Below are 21,278 nucleotides of genomic sequence, written 5' to 3' on the forward strand. Positions count from 1 at the left end.
AGGGAGACGAGGGCTCCACCCCTCAGACAAGGGGGTCCAGAAGGTCTTCTGGGCAGGAGTACGACACGGTCAGTACTCTGCTGGTTTGCAGAAGATGCGAACCAAAGATAAAGACGTAAGCTCCCCAATCCTACCCATGGGTGCCTGAGTCTAGGAGGGCCTGAGGCCCTGGAGTTGGGTCAGCCCAGGCCCGCCTGGAGGGAGCCCAGGGAAGTCGTGACCCTGGTGTGGTCACACCGCCTACAAGTGACTCCTGGATTGGGTCCCATGGCCAGGGCCGTAGGCTGTGCAGTCAGGACCCTGCCTGCTCCAGCACAGGCTCTAGCCCAGACATGAAGGCCAGGGTGCAGTCTCTAGCCCAGACCCCTCCAAACCTCATTTTAGGGGACATTTTATTGTTTTCATTAGAAACCAAGTGACCCAGACTTCTGAGAAAAACATGAGAGGTGGAAAACTGTGGCACTACCTGTGAACTGCCCCCGGCGGGTCACTCAGCTCCCGGAGGGACCCGTGATCACCGCTGCTCTCCCATCAGCTGTGCTACCGGAGGGCCTGTGACCCCGATTACAGCCAATCAGCAGAGAGCTGGGGACGTCTGGGGGCCCAGTGTCCTGATGCGTGCTGACGCCGTAAGGCCCAGAGACACTGGGAAAACAGAGCGGTGCAGCCAGCCCTGCTCTCCCCTCCCTGCTGGGAGGCGCAGGGCACGGGCGCTGTGGAGACATGGTCACCAGGACCCTCGCAGCAGAGCCTGTTCCCACAACACAGCCACCACTGCAGGCATGACAGGAACAGACACCAGGACACGGCCTCCTCCCAGCGAGGGGCCACAGCCCCCGGGGGAGGCGGGGGGCCAGACTGAGGCCTGGAGACCTGAGAGCAGCCGCGGTCACCCGGCTGGAGGCAGACAGAGGCCTGGAGCCCAGCGGTGAGGCGGCAGGGGCAGAGCCTCTGACCACCACATGCAGGGCCAGCCATGCCGGCCCCGGGTCACCCTGTGCCCACGGGTTCTGGCTGTGCTGACAGGAGGAGGCCAGCCTGAGGTGGGGCGGAGGCTGAAGCAGACCCCGTCAGGCCCCTGCTGCTCCGTCCTGAAAGGGTCCTCGCAGGTCCCATGAGCACGCCTGCACCCCAGGGGAGCTCCAGCTGGGAGGGGAGCTAGACCTGCCTCAACCCCCAAGCAGGAGCCGAGCGGGGGCAGAGGGCCCTGGGCTGGTCCCCATACCGTGCGGACGGCCACGTGGGCCCGGCGGAACCCAGCTCGATGGGTGGGCAGGGTCCGGGGTGGCGCGTGAGTGGACATGAGCTCCACGGGCCCCACAGCAGGTGGTGGACTGCAGCCTTACATGGCGCCATCTCAAGAGAGTGGCCATCTGCTGTGAACCAGGGCCCGCTGTCTTCCTGGCGACAGTTCAGACTCAGGGCCCGCAAATCACCAATGCGCCCACCTGCACCCACACGTCCAACGAGGAGGCAACACACGAGAAGAAACGTCTCCCCGGCCTCGCACAGGCTGGGGTTCCCGGGCCCTTCCTGCCTGGTGGGGCTGACAATCGTGCACCATTTAACCCGGCTACTCTCAGTTGGCCTGGGAGGAAGTGCATGAAAGCCAGCAAGGTCACAACAAGAGGACACATTTATTTTTGTATGAATTATAAACGCCAGCACTCTCAACAGAACTCAGCTGAGCCCAGCACTTCTTCAGCCAAAAAGGTAGGAGGCCTTCCAGCAGGAACAAGAGAATGTACTTGAAAACAAGGGTTTTCATCACAAAGGGCCCTGCTGCAGGCCCACGTCCGGAGAAGCGCTTGGGTCTCCTCACAACAGCGCAGCGCCATGTGGGGGCACTCTGCAGACAGCACCCGCAGACCCAGGCCTCTGCACAGTGCCACACGGACCCAGCCCAACGTCCTGCTTCCAGAAGGCGGGAGCGGGCCAGGCAGGGAAGGCAGGGACAGCCTGTGGTGACAGGCAGGACCCTCAGGACCTCACCGCATGCCCTGGCACTTTCAGCAGTTGGTAGGCATGAGCACGTCCACGTCCCTGAAGCTAGTGAACATGACCGCGGTCACGAAACCACCTGCCACACAGCAGGCGCCTCCCAGAAAACCCCTCCCAGCCAGAACCAGTCTGCAAGGCTGGGGCTGGAGCCTCCCCATGGGGCACCAGGGCTCAGGGGGTAGCCGGGACCCCACGCTGACCTGAACTGCAGACGGCAAGGGTCGGGGGTGGGAGCGAGCCCCTCCTGGCGCTTCTTCCGGGACCAGAGCCCGTGGGGCCGACGCCCCGAGGCCACGCGTATTCTGGGAGAGAAGAGCAGCCCAGAAGGGAGGCCACACGCTCACCGGGCCGCCAGAGGCACGCCTCCTCTCGGGGCGGGGGGTTGGGCGGGAGGGGACAGAGCCCTGTCCTGGGAAAAAGCCATGGCCCAGCGGACCCCAGCACGCACTCCGTGCCAGGGATGCTCAGGAAGATGGGCAGCCCCGGCCCCGCGCCCGGACACCACGCTGCCGGCCGGACAAGGGAGGACGTGCACACCGCCAACCGCCCCACAGTGCCAGCAAGAAGGTCCTCCGAGAGGACGTGGTCCTCCAAGAGAGTCATCCGCGCCCGGGGCAGCCACAGCCTGCATTTCCTCCTGTTGAGTCCTTCTTTGTTCACTCATCACCTTCAAAAGCTAAAAGACCAAAGGACAGAGGACCAGGAAGTGGGCAGCAAGGTGTCCACAGTCTCTCCCTCGGCACACTGCCCCGGGCTCTCCATGTGCCCCACGCCTGCCGCCTTCTCCACAGCCCCAGGGACCAAACGCGGCCCGGACTGGAAGCCCAGCACAAGGGCCTCCCAACACTCTGGGAGGGCAGCGAGAATGGAATTCCTTTCCCGACAGAATCAATTAAATGGCACGCATAGTCCCAACACAGAGTGTGTGTGTGTGCGTGCGCACACACGTACCCACCTGCACACACAGCCAGGAAGGAGAAGGGCAGGGGCACAGGCGCTGGTCCAGCCCTAGGCCTTGCTGGGGTGCAGCCCGCAGACGCACACTCGGGCCCCGGCTCCCTCGGCTTGGACACACGCACACACAGCTGCCCCTCGGGGTCCTTGCTGGGGCTCCCGCATGCCGCACCCCCTCTCCTCTCAGCAGCAGAGCCCGCGTCCAAGGGAGACACAGCTGGGCAGGCCGGGGAGACAGCGCCCTTAGCTGGGAGCTAGCACCTCCCAGTTCCTGTCTCTGCTCCTCCCTGTCTCTTTAAGAACAAGTCCTATTCATCCTAACACTTGGGATCAGATCCCCTTACAATACTGGGCTGGCCAGAAGGACCACGTGTTTCTGTGATGACCAGGTAAAACCTCTTATAGCTCGGCTGGGAGGTTCCAATTCATCTCCATATCCATCAGACAGTGCACCTTCAGATTTCCCTTTATTTGGTCGTTAAAAATTCTGCAAATGGAAAAAAATTCAATTCCCTGGTAGACTGTGAAAAGGCACCTGCAACAGTTCTTTGCTCAAAAAGATAAAGAAGTTTTAGAAAGATGAAATCATGAAGCTGTTTTGTTCTACTACCTGAAAAATGGCAGAAGGCAGTGGAACAAAACAGTTCAATAAAGTTCTGGGTGAAAATTAAAAGCTGTGTTTTTTGTTAGTATTTAAAAACTGAAGGAACTTTTTGGCCAACATCATAGCAAGGACTCAGCTCAGTCATAAGCAGCCAGACGGTTCTGCAAAGAGCAGGCCTGCGAATGACAACGGAGGCCATGTGCCCAGCCCAGCCAGGGGACAGTCCCGCCCCCGCCTCCACGGCCAACGCAGACCAGCCAACACCTTCCCCACCTGCACCCGGCGGCACCCCCAGCAGGGCACAGCTCCAGGCCCTGCCCAGCTGGAAGGTGAGATGGCTCCACGCGGAGCCCCGCTGGCAGGCAGCCTGCTCCTGGGGCTGCGGCAAGGCCAACGGGAGGACCCCGCACCCGGCCCAGGGCCCAGGCCCTGCTGCCAATGCGCCCGGCCCTGCAGAGCCAGAAGCAGGTGCAAGTCAGCACTGGACCCACACAGGCGCAGGCTCACAGACAAGGAAGGCAACCTGGCACCACCCTGCTCGGGGTCTCCAGGTCCCTCACGGCATCAATGAGGGGCCACAGGAAAGAACCCGAAACTCAGCAGTTCAAGTCCCTCTCTGAAAGACTCAGAGGCTCAGTTTCCAGAGGGCTGACAATGCCCTCAAGACAGCCCTCTGGTCCTAACCAGCACCTGGCACATGAGGACACAAGAAGGATGCCAACCTCTCCAGTCCTCCTGGGCTGCCCCTGTACCAGGGGCCTCTGGGCTGTGTGGAACCACACCCTCCACCCAGCATGGGAAGGAAACTGGCTCTATCCCATTTCTACGGGTGGGAAGGGGAATGAAGGATTTTATGAGGGCCAAGCTGTGCACACAAACCTAGACGGCATATTAAAAAGCAGAGACATCACTTTGTTGACAAAGGTCCATATAGTCAAAGCTTCGGCTTTTCTAGTAGTCATGTATGGATGTGAGAGCTGGACCATAGGGAAGGCTGAGTGCCAAAGAATTGATGCTTTGAACTGTGGTGTTGGAGAAGACTCTTGAGAGTCCCTTGGACTACAAGATTAAACCAGTCAATCCTAAAGGAAGTCAACCCTCAATATTTACTGGAAGGACTGATGCTGAAGCTCCAGTCCTTTGGCCACTTGATGGGAAGAGCCAACTCAATGGAAAAGATTCTGATGCCAAAAAAGACTGAGGGCAGGAGGAGAGGCGGGACACAGAAGATGAGATGGTTGGATGACATCACTGACTCAAAGGACATGAGTTTAAGCAAACTCTGTAAGATAGTCAAGGAGATGAAAGCCTGGTGTACTGGAGTCACAGGGTCACCAAAAGTCAGACACGAATTAGCGACTGAACAATAATAAAGGCCACAAACCGGGTCCCCCCACCCACCCAGCTCCCCTCCTTCCACTCCCAGTCCCTGGCAGCTATTAGGGCCTGACGAGGTAAGCTCGCCCAAACCAGTGAAAAGCATGAAGGTCTCTGAGCAGGCGTAGATAAGGGCTCTGGAGACTCAGCAAGTCCTGTCCAGAGGGAGCAGGCCGGCCACTCTGAAGCCCCTTTCAGGTTTCCACATTTTCCTTCTGCTCCGAAGCCGTGGCTTCCCAGCCCAGCGTACACACACACCAACCAAGGCAGCAAGGGCCGGGAGCGGGTGTGTGCCCCACGCCTTCAGACATCTTCTTCTCACAGAGTGTCCGTCCCGTGGCCACAAGGAGGACCTCCGGGTGACACCACCGAGTCAGCCCAGAAGTGGGGGCAGACAAGGCCACACTCTGCTGGAGAAGCGGCGAGGACCCTGCAGCCCCAGCTGGGAGACAGAGTCCAGCAGAGGCACCCCTACAGGAAGAGGCCCTGTGCTGGGGTCGCACCTGTCAGCCCACAGGCTGGCAGGAAGTGGGAGGCGCCCCCCTGGAATGAAACCTGCCACTGCCCAGAGGCCTGTCTGTCTCAGAAGCGCCTCACTGATGGGCTTCCCAGGTGGCTCGGTGGTAACCCGCCTGCAGCGCAGGAGGCGTGAGAGACGCAGGTGGGGTCCCTGGACGGGGAGATCCCCTGGAGTGGGAAACGGAGACCCATTGCACTATCCTTGGGGGCTTCTCTGGTGGCTCGGACGGTAAAGAATCTGCTGCAATGCAGGAGCCCCGGGATTGATCCCCGAGTCAGGAAGATCCCTGGGAGAAGGGGATGGCTGTGCTAACTTGCTTCAGTCATGTCTGACTCTTTGCAACCCCATGGATGGTAGCCTGCCAGGCTCCTCTGTCCATGAGATTCTCCAGGCATGAATACTGGAATGGGTTGCCATTTCCTTCAGGAAGATCCCCGGGAGAAGAAAAAGGTTATCTTTTCCTTAAAAGGTTATCCCCAACTCTTGCCTGGAGAATTCCATGGACAGACCATGGGGTCGCAAAGAGCTGGACACAACTGAGCAACTAACACTTTCACTTTCTTTCACTAACAGGCAGCTGGGACAGGTGATAACCACTTCCTCTGCCCTCCCTCTGAGACGCCCCCAGGAACTTGGGGGACAGACCAGCGGGGCCAGTCATGACCACCACGAGCTGGACCACACTGACGGGGGAGGTAAGCCTGGGACCCGAATGGGCTGGCGTGAGGACAGAGCCAGCAGAAAGCCCTGCTGCAGGTGGCCCCGCAGCCCCAGCACGCACCCCTGGGGTGACCCAGGATGACTCTCAGTGCAGAAAGCGTGGACCCGAGGACACGCCGCCACAGCAGCTTCACCTCCATACCCGCAACCACCACCTGGAGGGAGAGGAGACCCAAGGAGTGGCCAGGCAGCTCCCGCAGCACCTGGGGGGTAGGAGAGCGGTCCAGGTGCACCAGCCCAGGGCCAGCAGCACTGGGCACTGTCAGGGGCAGCCAATGGGAGGGTCACAGATGGAGGGCACGGCCGGCAGGGGCTGGGATCAGGCACCTCAGGGCACAGAGCCCCTGCACCCTCACTCCCCGCCTGGGTCACCCTGGAGCTGGGCCTGCTGCAGAAGGGGGCCGCGTGCACCGGGACCAGGGCGGCTGCTCGCCACAGCAGCATGGCAGGGCGGGGGGAGGGGGGCAGTGGCGACAAGGGGGCCTGGGGGCCTGGCGTGCAGCGCCCTCACCCACACTCTGCACACAGGCACCGCCGAGGGCATGGAGGGCCTTCTCCATGTGGACGTAGAACACCCACCCACCACCCGCTGGGAAGGTTACTATTCATCCTCCGTCCATTTCACAGAGGATGAAACTGAGGCTCTCAAAAGTGAAACAGGACATCTTGTGAAGCTGCAGTCGGGATTCAAACCCCAAACCATCTGGGCCCTGAGCCCCATTCACATCCCCCAGCTCTTAGCTCAAACAGAAAGTTTTCAAAGGCCCTCCAGAATCCCCACTAAATGGCTCTCGCGCAACTGCCCACAGGACCCCGCCCCACTTCCCAGCGTTGCACCCACCCTCTGGGGAAGCCCCGCCAGCAGTGGCAGGGGGACATCAGGCCTGGCCACTCGCAGGCGCACGCACACAGCCGCGCTTCCCGCCATCAAGGAGACTTCTTCAAAGAGAAGAAAACCAGGCGATGCGGAGAACATGGCTGAGGCCCAAAGGCATGCGGCTCCACTCAGAGAGAACCACAGCGCCCAGCCCCGCGCCAGCCCCTCCTCACCTTAAGTGTCCACAGTCTACCCTCCGGTTCCAACTGTCCCCAGGCCCCATCCTGTGGCAGAGCCCTGCACAGGGCCAGGGGCGCCCCGGGCCCGGAGAAATGCCTGGCAGAAAGAGAAACAAACACGAGGGGGACAAAGAAGGGCAGGCCCTCCAGCCAAGTCAGCTGGGAACAGCACGCGCCGCTGCCTCTTCCAGACGCAGCCACTGCTGGGGGGACATGCACAGAAGTCGCCATCGGGCGCTGAGACCAGCTCGCGGGGCCAACGTGCTCGACACAGGCACAGAGGGCACTCTGCCAAGCACACTGCGCCCAGGCCCAGCCTCCCTCTCGGACCCCGCAAGTCCCTCCCCGACAAAACCATGTGGGTCTGGGCACAGCCGAGTTTCCAGGACACGGCAAGGGTGGCATGGGAAAGGCTGGTACAGGCAGAACATCTACAGGGGCATCCACACAGAGGCGGCTGCCAGCACCCGCCTGAGCAGGCACCTCCCAGGCCGGCACGAGTGCTGGACAAGCCCGGCAGCCAGTGCCCCGGTGCCACCCAGCTTTCCCACATCCTGAGACAGGGCCTTAGTGAGCCCAGCGGGCAGTGACACCAGGGGCAGGGGTGAGAAGCAAGGCCGATGGCTGGAACGGGGTGCTGCGGCTGCCCCAGGGGCATCTGCCAGGCGGAAGGTGGGCCCTGCCCGGCACCCACCGGGCTCCCTGTGGCTCTGCTGGGCTCCTGTCCGCCAGTCTCTCACCAGCAGCACAGCCCTGGGGATGCTTCGTGCGAGGGCTCCCTGCAGACCCTCCAAGCAGGACATGTGAGAAATGACGTGTCACCACCAAGTGTGCAGACACATGGGGCTCGTTCCACGAGGGCTCCGCATGGACCTCCCTGGTGGTCCAGTGGTTGAGACCCCGCCTGCCAATGCAGGGGACACGGGTTCAACCCCTGGTCAGGGAAGATCCCACAGGCCGCAGGGCAACTAAGCTCCCGCATGCCCTGCTCTCTGCAACAAGAGAAAGCCCATGTGCAGCAACAGAGGCCCAGTGAAGTCAAAAATAAATAATTTTTAAAAAGAAGAGAGAGAGACAGTGCGCTCTACATGACCACGGCTCTCCTTGAAGGGGTCAGCACACCTGCCCAGGCCCACCTGCCGCATGCCCTGCCGCTGCTCCGGGACGGGCAGGCAGGGGTCACACTGCTCCTGCTGCGGTGCCTCTGCACGTGCCATTCTCCTCCCAGGACATGACCTTCTCTCGCTCCTACTTGGAAAGCTCCTACGCACCTTCCCAAGCCACCTGCCTGGCCCTCGGCGCCCCCAGCGCCAGCCTGACACAGCACAGACTATCTTCTCCATCTCATCCTGGGCTCAGGGCCCGGCGCACGCCAGACGGCAAATGCAGCAGGACCTGGAGGTCTCCCGGCGGGAAGCGTCCAGCTCACGGCTGGCTGAAAGAGGCTGGGTCACAGCAACATCTCTCAGGACCAGCGAAAAGCAGTTAGAGTCCAGGTGTCCATGAAGAGGCGATACTCACAAATCTCCACACCATGGATTATCACTTGGCAACAAAAGGACAGCTGAGACCAGTGACAGCACGAAGGACGTCTACAGCAGAGCTGAGCGAGCGGGTCACAGAAGACCACGTGCTGTGCCTCCGTCCCATCTCTACAAAAACGGCCCAGCAGGCAGATGTGCAGACACGGACCGTAAAGCAGTTATTGCCCAGGGCTGGGGTGAGAAAAGGGAGCCACCGAGCACCAGGTTTCTTTCGGGTGACCACAATGTTCTCAAACTAAACTGTGGTGATGGTCATGCTACTCTGTAATTTTACTAAAAATTACTTAATTGTACATCAAATGCAAGTAAACTTTATGGTATGTAAATTACACCTCCATGAGGCTGTTAAAGTTCAGCCTGGGTGTTCTCATGATCTGATTTGATAGCCAGCCACCACGACATCCTCCTCAGAGGCAAACTGCCAAGGGACGGTCATCAACACCCAGTTCAGACACCCACAGAGGTGGCAACCACAGGACTGGGTCCCCTTCACTCGAGCACGAGGCCTGCGGGCAGAGCCACTGGGCCCAAAAGGCCCTGTCTGCACAGCAAACCCTAGGCACAGCCCAAGAGCGCCAAGCCCATCACCCTTTGGAGTAAGTGACCTGTCTAGGAGCCGATCTTCTTCGGCCAGGAGAGCCAGGAAGCCCTACCCTGCACCTCACCCGCCTCCTCTGCCTCCAGGGAGGAACAGGAGGCGCCGACGTCAAGGCTGGGAGCTGCCCCAGTCAGGGGTTGGCGGGGTGCACGGGCCCCACCCAGGCAGGCAGGTCCCTGCAAACTTCACCCTGTGCCCCCCCAGGCAGAAGCGAAGGGAGTGTTTCCTCTCCTGCATTCCCAGATGCTCGCTGGGAAGCTTCTGGAGTGGTTCTGTCGGGTAAAACAGAAACCTCACTGCTCTCGACCACTCCTAGACGCCCACCACTGCCAGTGAAGGACGGAGGAAAAGGCGCCTCAAACCACCACGCTCTGTCGGGTGGGTCCCTCGCTGCCCCAGCTCACGCAGCTTCTGCTCTGGGCGAGGAGAGTGCCAGCCTGCCAGCTACTGTCCAGAAAGGACAGAGCCAAGGACCACAGAAGTGACCCACACAAGAAGTCACGGCCCTTTTCAAGTTAGAAATTACTTTCATAAAAAGAGAGGGACAAAGCTACTACGCACCGACTTCAACGGCCGGCTCAACGCCAAGCAGAGGAAACGCACAGGAAGACAGCGGATGTGAGCTGCCTGGCACAAAGCTCTCCTGCAAGTGAGCCCAGCAAAGCCCAGCAGCAAGTCATAACATGCTGGCTTCATTTCTAGCTCCCCGAGCAGGTTTCCTGCAGGCCTCCCTTTCCTCACCCACGGCAGGGAGAGCTGAAGATAAGGCTGCCAGCGTTACTCAGCAAGGCCCTGCAGTGACGGGGAAGATGCAAGCTCACAGAACCGTCTGTCAGCCTCTCCTGTGGTCAGGACAGCGTGCAGAAGAGGAGGAGGGCGCCCCATTCACCGCTCCAGTTGCGTCCACACTTTGTCACTCAAGATGAATGAAGGCAAAGAAAATCCTTCTTTTGAAAAGAACAAAAAACAGGAAAAACATGAAAACTCTATTCCAAACAACCTGGTTGAGAACGAATGGTGTGAATTAACAAAAATATCAAGAAATAGTAAAACACACATACACAAATCTTCGATTCTTCCAGGCTGCAACCTGGCCAACTGCAGCCCCAGCACTGAGCGCGCAAAAGGTGTCGGCAAGAGCCAGACCCTTCACCTGCCTCTGGCCAGCTCTCCTCAGAGGGGCGCCGGGGGAGCGGCAAGTGGAGCAGGGTGGGAGGCCCGGGGTCTGCACTGCTCATGTCCCCCGTGGCTGTGAAGTTCGGGCCTCGGCAGCCTCCTACGTCACAGCAAATGGTCAATAAACTCGTGGGAGAGACAAGGGGATACCCCGGCCCTCCCAGCTCTAGAGTCCTAGGACACCCACCCTGGAAACACGTTCTCAAGAAGATCAGAACCTGATGACTGAGATTATTCCGCATTCTTTTTTTTTTTTAAGGAGCAGGGGGTTCATAGCTAAGGAGATGTGAAAGAATTCATGATTCACCAAATCCGACCCACAGTCCATCAAGTTTAAAAAGACACACACACACAGATAAGCAAACTCCATCCTAACCTCTCTCTGGAGAGCTCAAGTCACTTTAGAACTGCCTACTTTATAAACAAGCGGCAGCGAGGGCTCCTTCCCTCCGCAGAGACCACAGAGGCATCAGCTCCAAGATGGTCCCTTTCAAAACTGTCTTCCTCCAACATGGGCACCGGCCACCAAGTGCAAAGAAATAAGTGGTCTGCTGACCTTGCCCAGATGACCACCTGGTTGCATAGTCTTGACAGGGCCCTCAAGAACAGCTGCGTTAAATTTCTGGTTGTTCACAATGATAACAATAAAGTCCATAAAGCACAGACCTTGGGCAGTTAGAAAAAACAGACTGCCAGTCAGTTTCCAGGGACAGAGTACCTGCTTTCTACAGACACAAGCACAGAATAACAGGCAGAATACGATCAGTTGCCTCCTCAGTAACCCCGCTGATCAGGCTGGTCCCTCTGATATGAAGGCCTGCGAATTCAACTCAGCCAATCAGTAGTCTACTCCTCTGAAACCGACTTGCAGGAGGCCAAGTGGCCTCCAACACCATCTCTCCTGATAAAGGCAGAAAACAAGCACCCACCATTCATAATAAACACGGCTGTCTGCCCTCCGGTGAACACCTCTAGTTACACCCACCAGTGCCAGGCACTGTGCTACACGCTTTGCTCTGTCACCTCAGCATACCCTTCCACAGTGCCAGGTGACAAGGACCATGGCTCCCACTTTACAGATGACTTTGTAAAAGGTCTGGAGAAGAAGTGATCACCTAAAGTCACACAGCTATTGAGCAGCGAGGCTGGGATGTGAGTCCCACCTCTACAAGAAACCAGGTGAGCTGCCTCGCCCCACAGTGCCATGCCGTCCTGGCCCCTGCACTCTGGCTCCAGGTCATCCCCGACACACTCAGCACCTGTCTTTGGCCTTCCAATTCCTCCCTCGCGCTGTCTGGTCGCCCCTGGCCTCCCCCTTCACTAGACTGCAGCCAACCTGCCAGTTGGGAAGGGTCTCACTCATCTCCTGCTGACTATCCTGCCAGCGCCCTTCACTCTGCCTGTGCCTGCAAGGGCCCGATAGACACTGACATGAAACGTACATGGGACTTTTCATCTCCTTTCCAGGACTTCGGTGTCCAGACAAGCCTTCCACCCACCCCGGCCAACAACACGGCAAGCTCTCCCTCACTCCCACCCCGAGGCCCTAGAGTAACTACCCTGACTCCAGAGGAGCGCTGTGCACGTTCGAGCCAGGCTGACGAAGGACCGCCCAACTGGGTGAGAAGTGCCTGTCCTTCTCCATCCTCAAAAAGTAAAAAGAAAAAAAAAAAAAAAAAACAGAAAGAAAAGAAGAAAAAAGAACCGAGGCAGGTAGAATAACTTGTGGAGAACGACGTGACGTTCCGCACGTTGATCTAACCTCCAGCAAGCCCAACACACGCCGAGGGAGGGAGAGCCCAGCCCGGGCCCGGTGGTGATGCTTCCTTCCTACCCCGCCCTGCGGCGGCCGCCCGCGGAAGCGCCGAGCGCACCCTGCTCGCCGACCTCGCCCGGCAGACGCTGGCAGAGTTGGGTTGTTTTGCTCCTTTTCCTTCCTTTTAAAGGGACTGTCCTCTGCCGGCATCAATGTTATTTCTTGCAGAAGCAAGTTCCCCGCGCGGACTGGCGAGCAGCCCCGGTCCGACATGCCCCGCCGCCCGACAACCAGCAGCGAGGTGTGGCCGCCGGTCCCGGTCCGGCTCCCGGGACGCGGCGCTCCGCTCGAGTGCTCGACTGCAGGCCGGACGCGGGCCCGCTCCCGGCCCGGCCCGGCCCCGAACCCGCTCCAGGGAGCCCCGGCTCCGGGCCTGACCCGGGGACGCCCCTCGCCCGCCCGCTAGGATGTCCTTGACCGGTGCCGCCCGCGGCGCGCCCCGCGGCCCGGCCCGCCCGCCCCGCCGCCGGACTCACCCCATGAGCCAGTCCATGGCTGCGCGGGGCCCGCCGCGCCCGCCGCCCGACTTGCTCGGCCCTCAGCCCGCGGCTGCGGCGGCCGGAAGTAAACACTCTCTTACTCACTCCCACACGCGCGCCGCGGGCGCCGCCGGAAGTGACGCATAGCGCGCCGCCTGCTGGGAAAGGTAGTCCCGGCTGCCACTGCGGCCCCGCCCTCCGGGTCCTCAGGAGCCCGCGCAGGAATATTCCCTACGCCCTGGGATGTCCCTTCACACCCCGCTTGTCCCCTCACACTCCAGATATCCCCTCACACCTCGGATGTCTCCTCATAACCACGGATGTCCCCTCATACCCTGGATGTACCCTCACACCCACTGTCCCGTCACACCCCGGATGTTCCCTCACACCCCGGAATGTCCCCTCACACCCTGGAATGTCCCCTCACACCGGCTGTCCTTTCACACCCCGGATGTCTCCTCACACCGGCTATCCTTTCACACCGGCTGTCCCCTCACACCCCGGATATCCCTTCACACCTGCTGTCCCCTCACACTGGCTGTCCCCTCACATCCAATGTCCCCTCACAGCCCGGATGTCCCCTCACAGCCCGGATGTCCCCTCACACCGGCTGTCCCCTCACACCCCTAGATGTCTCCTCACGCCCCAGATGTCCCCTCACACCTGCTGTCCCCTCACACCCCAGATGTCCCCTCACACCCCCGATGTCCCCTCACACCGGATGTCCCCTCACACCCCAGATGTCCCCTCACACCCCCGATGTCCCCTCACACTGGCTGTCCCCTCACACCCCAGATGTCCCCTCACATCCCGGATGTCCCCTCACACCGGCTGTCCCCTCACACCCCAGATGTCCCCTCACACCCCGGATGTCCCCTCACACCTGCTGTCCCCTCACACCCCGGATGTCCCCTCACACCCCAGATGTCCCCTCACACCGGATGTCCCCTCACACCGGATGTCCCCTCACACCGGATGTCCCCTCACACCCCTAGGTGTCCCCTCATGCCCCAGATGTCCCCTCACACCTGCTGTCCCCTCACGCCCCAGATGTCCCCTCACACCTGCTGTCCCCTGACACCCCGGATGTCCCCTTACACCCCGGATGTCCCCTCACACCCCGGATGTCCCCTCACACCCCCAGATGTCCCCTCACACTGGCTGTCCCCTCACACCCTGGATGTCCCCTCACAGCCCGGATGTCCCTTCACACCCCGGATGTCCCCTCACAGCCCAGATGTCCCCTCACACCCCGGATGTCCCCTCACAGCCCGGATGTCCCCTCACAGCCCAGATATCCCCTCACACCGGCTGTCCCCTCACACCCCCAGATGTCCCCTCACGCCCCAGATGTCCCCTCACACCGGCTGTCCCCTCACACCTGCTGCCCCCTCACACCTGCTGTCCCCTCACACCGCTGTCCCCTCACACCCTGGATATCCCCTCACACCCCGGATGTCCCCTCACACACTGGCTGTCCCCTCACGCCCCAGATGTCCCCTCACGCCCCAGATGTCCCCTCACACCCTGGATATCCCTTCACACCTGCTGTACCCTCACACCCCAGATGTCCCCTCACACCAGCTGTCCTTTCACACCTGCTGTCCCCTCACACCCCCAGATGTCCCCTCACACTGGCTGTCCCCTCACACCCCAGATGTCCCCCCCGAGGATGTGTCCATCTTCCTGCTCCAAGACCAGCTATCCTATGTCCCTGTGGCGGTCTGGGCTTCGGGTCCCTGCTCTTCCACTGACTGGATGACCTGGGGAAGTTGTTTACCGCCCTTGTGACTCAGGTGGTTTATTTGTGGAATGGGAATGACAATGCCCTAAAAATCTTGAGGTCACAGGTGGAGGCTGAAGATGGGGAAGCCGGGAGCTGTGACTTGGCATATTGTGAGTGTGACCCTCCTGCTCAGGCAACTCACCTGTGCTCAAGGCCCACCCCTTCCCCTTGATCGTGGTTTATTCTTGGGTGCACCCCACTGTATGGCTTTGTGTCACCCAATCTGTAATGGGACATTCAGATCACATAGTCGTGAAGTGTCCTGTGGTCTTACGCATGGTCTGAAGTGGAGCCCAGTGGCAAGTCAAAACTCGCATCTCAGAGAATCATGACTTATTTCGTAAGAGGATGTGGCTTTGCTCCAAGAACCTGGGGCCCTCCTATCTCATTCACCCATGACAGCTCCACCATCTCCACCAAGCACCACTGGATTTAGTGAGGCATAAGTGCCAAGTGGTAGAACTGCTTTACTGCAGCCTCAGCGAAATCATCTTCTCAAATTGGGGCACATTCAAAGTGGGCAAACCCTTAGGTCTCTTACTAATTAGATAAGAATAGCACATTCAAGGCTTCCCAGGTGGTTCAGTGTTAAAGAATCCACCTGCCAATGCAGGAGACACAGGAGAAAGCAGGTTTGATCCCTGGGTGAGGTAGATCCCCTGGAGGAGGAAATGGCAACCCACTCCAGTATTCTTGCCTGGAAAATCCTGTGGCCAGAGGAGCCTGGTGGGCTACAGTTCATGAGGTCGCAAAGAGTTGGACACGACCGAGCAGGCACACAATGAGCTCAGCACACTCAATGAACTCTGGTCAGAGATGGTCTTACCTGCCCAATGTCATATCCTTTTCTTCTCCTTTCCTTTTTTCTGTTCCTTCATTTTCCTCCTTCTACTCCTTTATCCCAGCTTTCCATGTAGACAGAGTGGCCAATGAGATATAAGTGGAAGTTGTTAGGTGGCTTGCAGGGTATCCTTTTATCCTTCCATCCCACCCAACCCTGGCCCAGTCTCCTGGTTCCTGCCAATAATAGGAAGACAATGGCTAGAACTTCTGCAGCCATCTTGGATCATGAGGCATGCTAATGATGGCAGAGCAGAAAGATGGAAAGGATTTGAGTTCCTGCTGAAACTTTGAGACTTCCACAGCAGTCTTGCACTTCTTACTTCTGGACTTTTTTTTTTTCCACACTGTGTGGTTTGCGGGATTTTAGTTCCCCTCCAGGAATTGAACCCAGGCCCTTGGCAATGAAAGCATGAAGTCCTAACCACTGGACCAGCAAGGAATTCCCTGGACTTCTTTTAATTGAAAAGATCTTATGTTGCTGTTCTTTCCAGTTTAGACAGTTGCCTGATTGATATTCCCATCAAAATATGTGTACTCTTCCAGTGTTGAGGTGCTCAGGTGTAAAAACTTGTCCTTCACATTGGAGGGGACGTCTTGGCACTTCCAGATAACTGAACCCCCCCAAAGGTACAGTCACCTAGGTGTGGCAAGTTCCTAAATTTTCATGAGATCTATCCCTTCGGCATGCACGTGTGTTATTTTAGCATCTAGAATGTCCCAGAGTGCTGGGCTCTGCAGTCTCTCAAGGGGACATCATCCGTGTGATGGCATGGTGAGACCTCCTGCGATGATCAGACTCTGCATGGACTAAACCACAGTGGGGGGCAGCAGAGCTGGTGGGACCCTGCAGTGAGGTGGTGGGGGTGCACCCCTCATACTGGCAGATGGGGTCTTTGCAAATGAAATTAGTTAAGATAAGGATACGAGTGTGGGCCCTAATCCAGGATGACTGGTGTCCTTATAAACAAAGGATATTTGGATACACTCAGGCGCATAGGAGAATGTCATGTGAACATGAAGGCAGAGATCAGGACTCTCAGCACCAGGCCCTGCTGGGCATTGGGGCCACAGGCAGAACCCCGATGAAGGAGGACAAGTGTGAATGGCTGCTCAGCAATGGGGGGATTTGAGTGAGGCCCTGCACCTAGATGGAGAAGGGAAGGGCAACCCACTCCAGTATTCTTGCCTGGAGAATGCATTGGATGGAGGAGGCTGGCTGGCATACTGTCCATGGGGTCGCACAGAGCTGGACACCACTGAAGCGACTTAGCACACAACTGCACCCAAGACTGGCGGAGCCATGGATGGACATGGAACACATTGGCACCAGGGCAGGGGCACCTTCCAGGAAGAGAGAAGCAGTGGCTGGCGGAGGAGGGTGCTTGCAGGCAGCTCAGTGGAGGTGGGAAGGTGTGGGGACCCACGGAGGAGGCCAGGACCCCACCCAGATGAGAGGTGCAGGGGGTGGGAGCCACAGTCCATGCTGCTCACTGGAGGGCAGTGGGGTGAGGGGAGGGAAGCAGGGGTGAGGGGTGGGCAAGGGGAAAGGAAGGGAGCCGAGATGCCAGCTAGACTGTAGGTGGCACCTGGCAGCTTGTCCTTTCTGGTTCTGAAGGCCAAGGATGAAAGCTGGCCAGAGACACAACTGTGGCCGTTGACAGCAGATGTGACCCTGAGCCCTGGGGTGTGGCAGTGGGCCAGAGGCCCGCAGCAGGGTGATGCTGCGAGCAGTCGGGGCTGCATGTGGGCCAAGGGGAGGGTCTCGGAGGAGGATGCGGGAGGGTGCCGGGAGGCTGGAGACCGCTGAAGACCTGAGCTCCCAGGCCAGGCTTCCTCCCAGGCTGCAGGGCCCTCAGGGTCCGGCTCCCGCGGACCGGCCGCCCCGTCCAGGGCGCAGGCAGCAGGTGGCGCTGCCGGGCTTCTCGCCTGGATCGGGAAGAGCTGGGTGGGAGCGGAAGGCCGGCCAGGAGCACTAGTAGGGGCGCCCTTGTCTCGTCCTCGCCCGGCAGGTGTTGGCGCACCTGGGGCCTGGGGCGGGGGCACGATGCCCTCGGGCTTGGCGCGTAGCAGGTGCTCACCGCGCCCCCCTACGGGCCCGCGAGGGAGCGCGGAGGCGGGGGAACAAACGGGCAGCGGCGCTTGGAGGACCAAGGGCGCCGTGGCGGGCCGGGTCCTTCCCCGCGCGAGCTCAGCGCCCGCGGGCGGCGCACCCACCGCGCCTAGCCTCCGGGCCCTGGGAGCCTGGGACTGGCCTGGCTGTGCGGGGCGGTAGGGCGGGGTCTGCACTCCCAGGAGGGGGACCCCAGGGACTGGAGTGTGACGGCGAGGCCGACTCCCTGGGAACCCCTGCACTGGGCTGACGTCACCGCCCAGCCGGCCAGCCCTACCCTCGCCCTTGGGGGCCGCGCCCACTCCCCGCACTGGCGGTGCAGCCACACCCTTCCCCTGCTGGGCCCAGGGGAGGGCCAGGGCACCAGCCACCGGCGGCGGGGAGAGCTGAGGCCCCCGACTGTACCCTCACTCCGTCCTGCGCGGCCCCAAATCCAGTCCTCCGGGCGTTTCCTGTTAGGGCGGACTCAAGGGGAAGGGCCTCATCACCTCCTCCCCACCACCCCCTTCTATTAGATCTGCTCTAACACTTGGCGCCCAGCTCCCCTCAGCCGACCACCAGCAGGGACCAGGAGCAGAGGCTGGCTGTTAGGTGCGGGAACCTCAGAAACAGTGATGCACCCAAGGGGACCAGGGCTGACATCAGCCAGGAAGGGGGGTGTGTGACTCAGGGAAGGAGCTCTGAGGATCTCTCTTCTTCTCCCTCTGGGCCCACAGGGGGCCTCAGTCCTGCAGGCCTCTGGTTGCCTGATTTTGGCCTTGACGTCCACAGCCCGAGATACACGGGACCCCCATCAGCCCAGTATCCTGGGCAGGTGGGCGGTGCCGCTGAGGTTCTGGTAGAGGAAGCAGGTAAAGGCACAGTGAGGTAGCCTCCTTCCTGCCAGGCCAAGTTCCCCCTGATCTGGGCCCCTGTGGAGTTGGGGGCCTGGTGGGGGGCGGGGCTCCAGGGCCAGGGGCTTGACCCCGGGAAGAGGCAGAGACCGGAGGCATCGGAGCAAGGGGCTGCTCTGCCCTCAGGTCCCCTGGGAGCCACCGGCCCAGAGCCAGGCGAGAGGTATGGACAGCACTGGTCGAGCTGTTGTCCCGCACACCGCCCCCCAACTCCGGGCACCGGGCTGGCTGGACTTCACCCTGCTTCCTCAAATGTTTCCAGATGTGAGCTCCCACTGGACAGGTGGGGTGGACTGGGGCGCTCCAGAAGGGGGCTTTGTTTCCTACCCTGGTGTCAGCACCCAGGCCCTCTGTCCTGCCTGCCTGCCTCCCTCTGGGACTCCGACCCCCCCGCAGCCCCCCTCCCCTTCCCCTACTTCTATTTCAAAGTCTCCTCGGCTTTTTATAGCTACGTCCACCAATTGTGTCAGTCTGAGGCTGGCTTCCGCCGGCCCGATGCCCGTGGTGCCAACACTGCTCTCCTGGGTGGATCTGCTCTGGTGGATCTGGGCAGAGTCTCCAGGTGTCTGTGTGGGGGGAGCCCCAGGAGCGTATGTGCCGCCAGGAGGTGGGGTGCTCCACTTAATTCAAGGGGGAGATGGGGTAAGGGGTATCTCTGCCTGTTCCCGAATTGCCCCTGGCTGCCCTGGTCTCCTGAGTGGTGTTTGCTCAGAGATGGTGAGAACCAGGTCTGCCCCGGTTCTCCCCAGCCCCTCGCCTGCCATTCCCCTGGCCCAGGGCGTTAGAAGGCTGGCTCGGTTTCGAAAGGCTGGAGGGAACTCCCCCAGGGACCTGCCTAGAGCTGGCCAAGCCTGGCTCTGGCGTCACCCTGCCCCCCAGCCTTTGTGTGTTTGGGGTGGGGGCGGGGCGGGAGCTTGTTTGTCCTCCTTCGTCCCCCACCTCCCCTCCCGGCTCTGGGAATGGCCCCTGTCGCAGCCTCCCTTCTGTCCAAGACTAGCTTTGGTCCCGTCCTCGGTCCTTACCAGTCCTCCTTTCTTAAAGCCACACCGCATCCTCAGGGTCTGAGGAGGGTCCTTCAGTAAGACCCTGTGTCTGGAGACTCCCCAGCCCCAGGGCCAGGAGCAGGCCAGAACTGCCTTACTAGTCTAGAAACCCTGCCCCCTGCCAAAAAGGGTTAAAGACCGGGGTCTCTCTGGGGTCTTGGCCTGATGAGCCCCCACTGCCTGGCACCCATGAGAAGTCCTACTGGTATCAGCTCCGCCCCCCCCAACTTGTGTGCCCAGCGCCCAGGCCCCTCTTTCTGGAACAGTGGCACACCAACTCCCCTTGTCCATTCTTCAGGCCCTCGGAGGTTCTGTGGCTTCTCCCCTTCTCAGGACGGACCACTTTTCTGCAGAAGAGATGAAGCCCCAAGCTGTCTTCCAGAGCCACAGAGGGCCGTGTCTCCCTCCCGCTCCCTGACCAGAGGCACTCGGCTCCTGCCTGGCCCTCGTGGACACAGCCCCACCTCTGCCCTCTGCCTGAGCGTGTCCCAGCCTCTCCACATGCAGCCTGGCCTTCAGAGACCGAACCACCACCTACAGCCTTCCTGAGAACCGGCCCTCTTGGCTCTTGCCACGCTCTGAGCCTCAGAAACACCTGGACCGACCGACTCACAGAGGCAGGGTCTCAGCTGCAAGGGTCCTGAGGGGCCACTGAGGTTGACCCTGACCCTCTGTGCTGCTGGAGAAGCTGGGTCCCCTCCTGGGATCTTGGAGAGGGATGACTGGGTCTCTGCAGTGGTGTCCAGCTCCAAGGCGGGTGGTTTGTGGTTGTCATTGAACCGTCACTGAGCACCTTCCTTAACCAAGGACAGGATGCCTATTGTCCAGCAGGAGGATGGATGGGAACATACAGGTGGCGCCAGTGGGAAAGAACCCACCTGCCAATGCAGACAGACTTGAGAGACGCGGGTTCGACCCCTGGGTCAGGAACATACCGTGGAGGAGGGCACGGCAGCCCACTCCAGTGTTCTTGCCCAGAGAATCCCCACAGACAGAGGAGCCTGGCAGGCCGCAGTCCTCAGGGTCGAACAGAGTCAGACACATTTGAAGTGACTTAGCACGCACACAAGTGTGTGACAGATAGTTCCTACACACCCACCTTCCTTCTCTCCCTCCCTCCCTGCCTTCCTCCCATTTACCCACCCACCATCCATCCATGTACCCCTATTCACCCATCCTCACCTTAATCCCCCACCTGTCCATCCATGTCTCCCTCCCATCCACTCACCTACCCACTCATGTAGCTACCCATCCAACTGTCCATCCACCCCTGTGCCTGATCGTTAGCTTTTCTGATTGTAAAGGTAGTGCCAGACACTAAGCTTTTGATTGTTGAGGCGTCCATTTCAAAGATATCCATCTGGAATAAATACATCACAGCTTTGATCCCTGGGTCAGGAAGATCCTCTGCAGAAGGGCATGGCAACTCACTCCAGTATTCTTGCCTGGAGAAAGCCATGGAGGAGGAGCCTGGTGGGCTACAGTCCATGGGGTTGCAGAGTCGGACATGAATGAAGTGACTGAGCAGGCATGCACGCCAGCTGCACCGCTGAAGGGTCAGGCCGTCCTACCCATGAAGAGCCCCATGTGGAAAGCCCTGGGTGACCTAGACAACTGTCCCCTTCCCTTAATTCCCACTCATATCTTAATTCACCAATAAAGAGGGAAACTGCAAAACCCTAGGCACCCCACACTTGACTCCGAAAAGAGCAGAACCCCAGGCCTGCACTCTTCCTCTCTCCTTGTGACCTCTTTGTA

General features: G+C 59.8%; 1 protein-coding gene across 1 annotated transcript in view; it reads right to left on the bottom strand.

The window, feature by feature from the left end:
• MOB2 (MOB kinase activator 2) overlaps positions 1-12,946 on the bottom strand; it is a 52,138-nt gene extending 39,192 nt beyond the window's left edge. Inside the window, exon 1 of the mRNA XM_061161233.1 lies at positions 12,843-12,946. Coding sequence (XP_061017216.1) covers positions 12,843-12,859 — 17 coding nt within the window. The 5' untranslated portion in view covers positions 12,860-12,946. The remainder of the gene's footprint in view (positions 1-12,842) is intronic.
• Positions 12,947-21,278: the final 8,332 nt, after the last annotated feature.

This window comes from Dama dama, chromosome 2 (assembly GCF_033118175.1).
Source record: "Dama dama isolate Ldn47 chromosome 2, ASM3311817v1, whole genome shotgun sequence".
Lineage (NCBI taxonomy): Eukaryota > Metazoa > Chordata > Mammalia > Artiodactyla > Cervidae > Dama > Dama dama.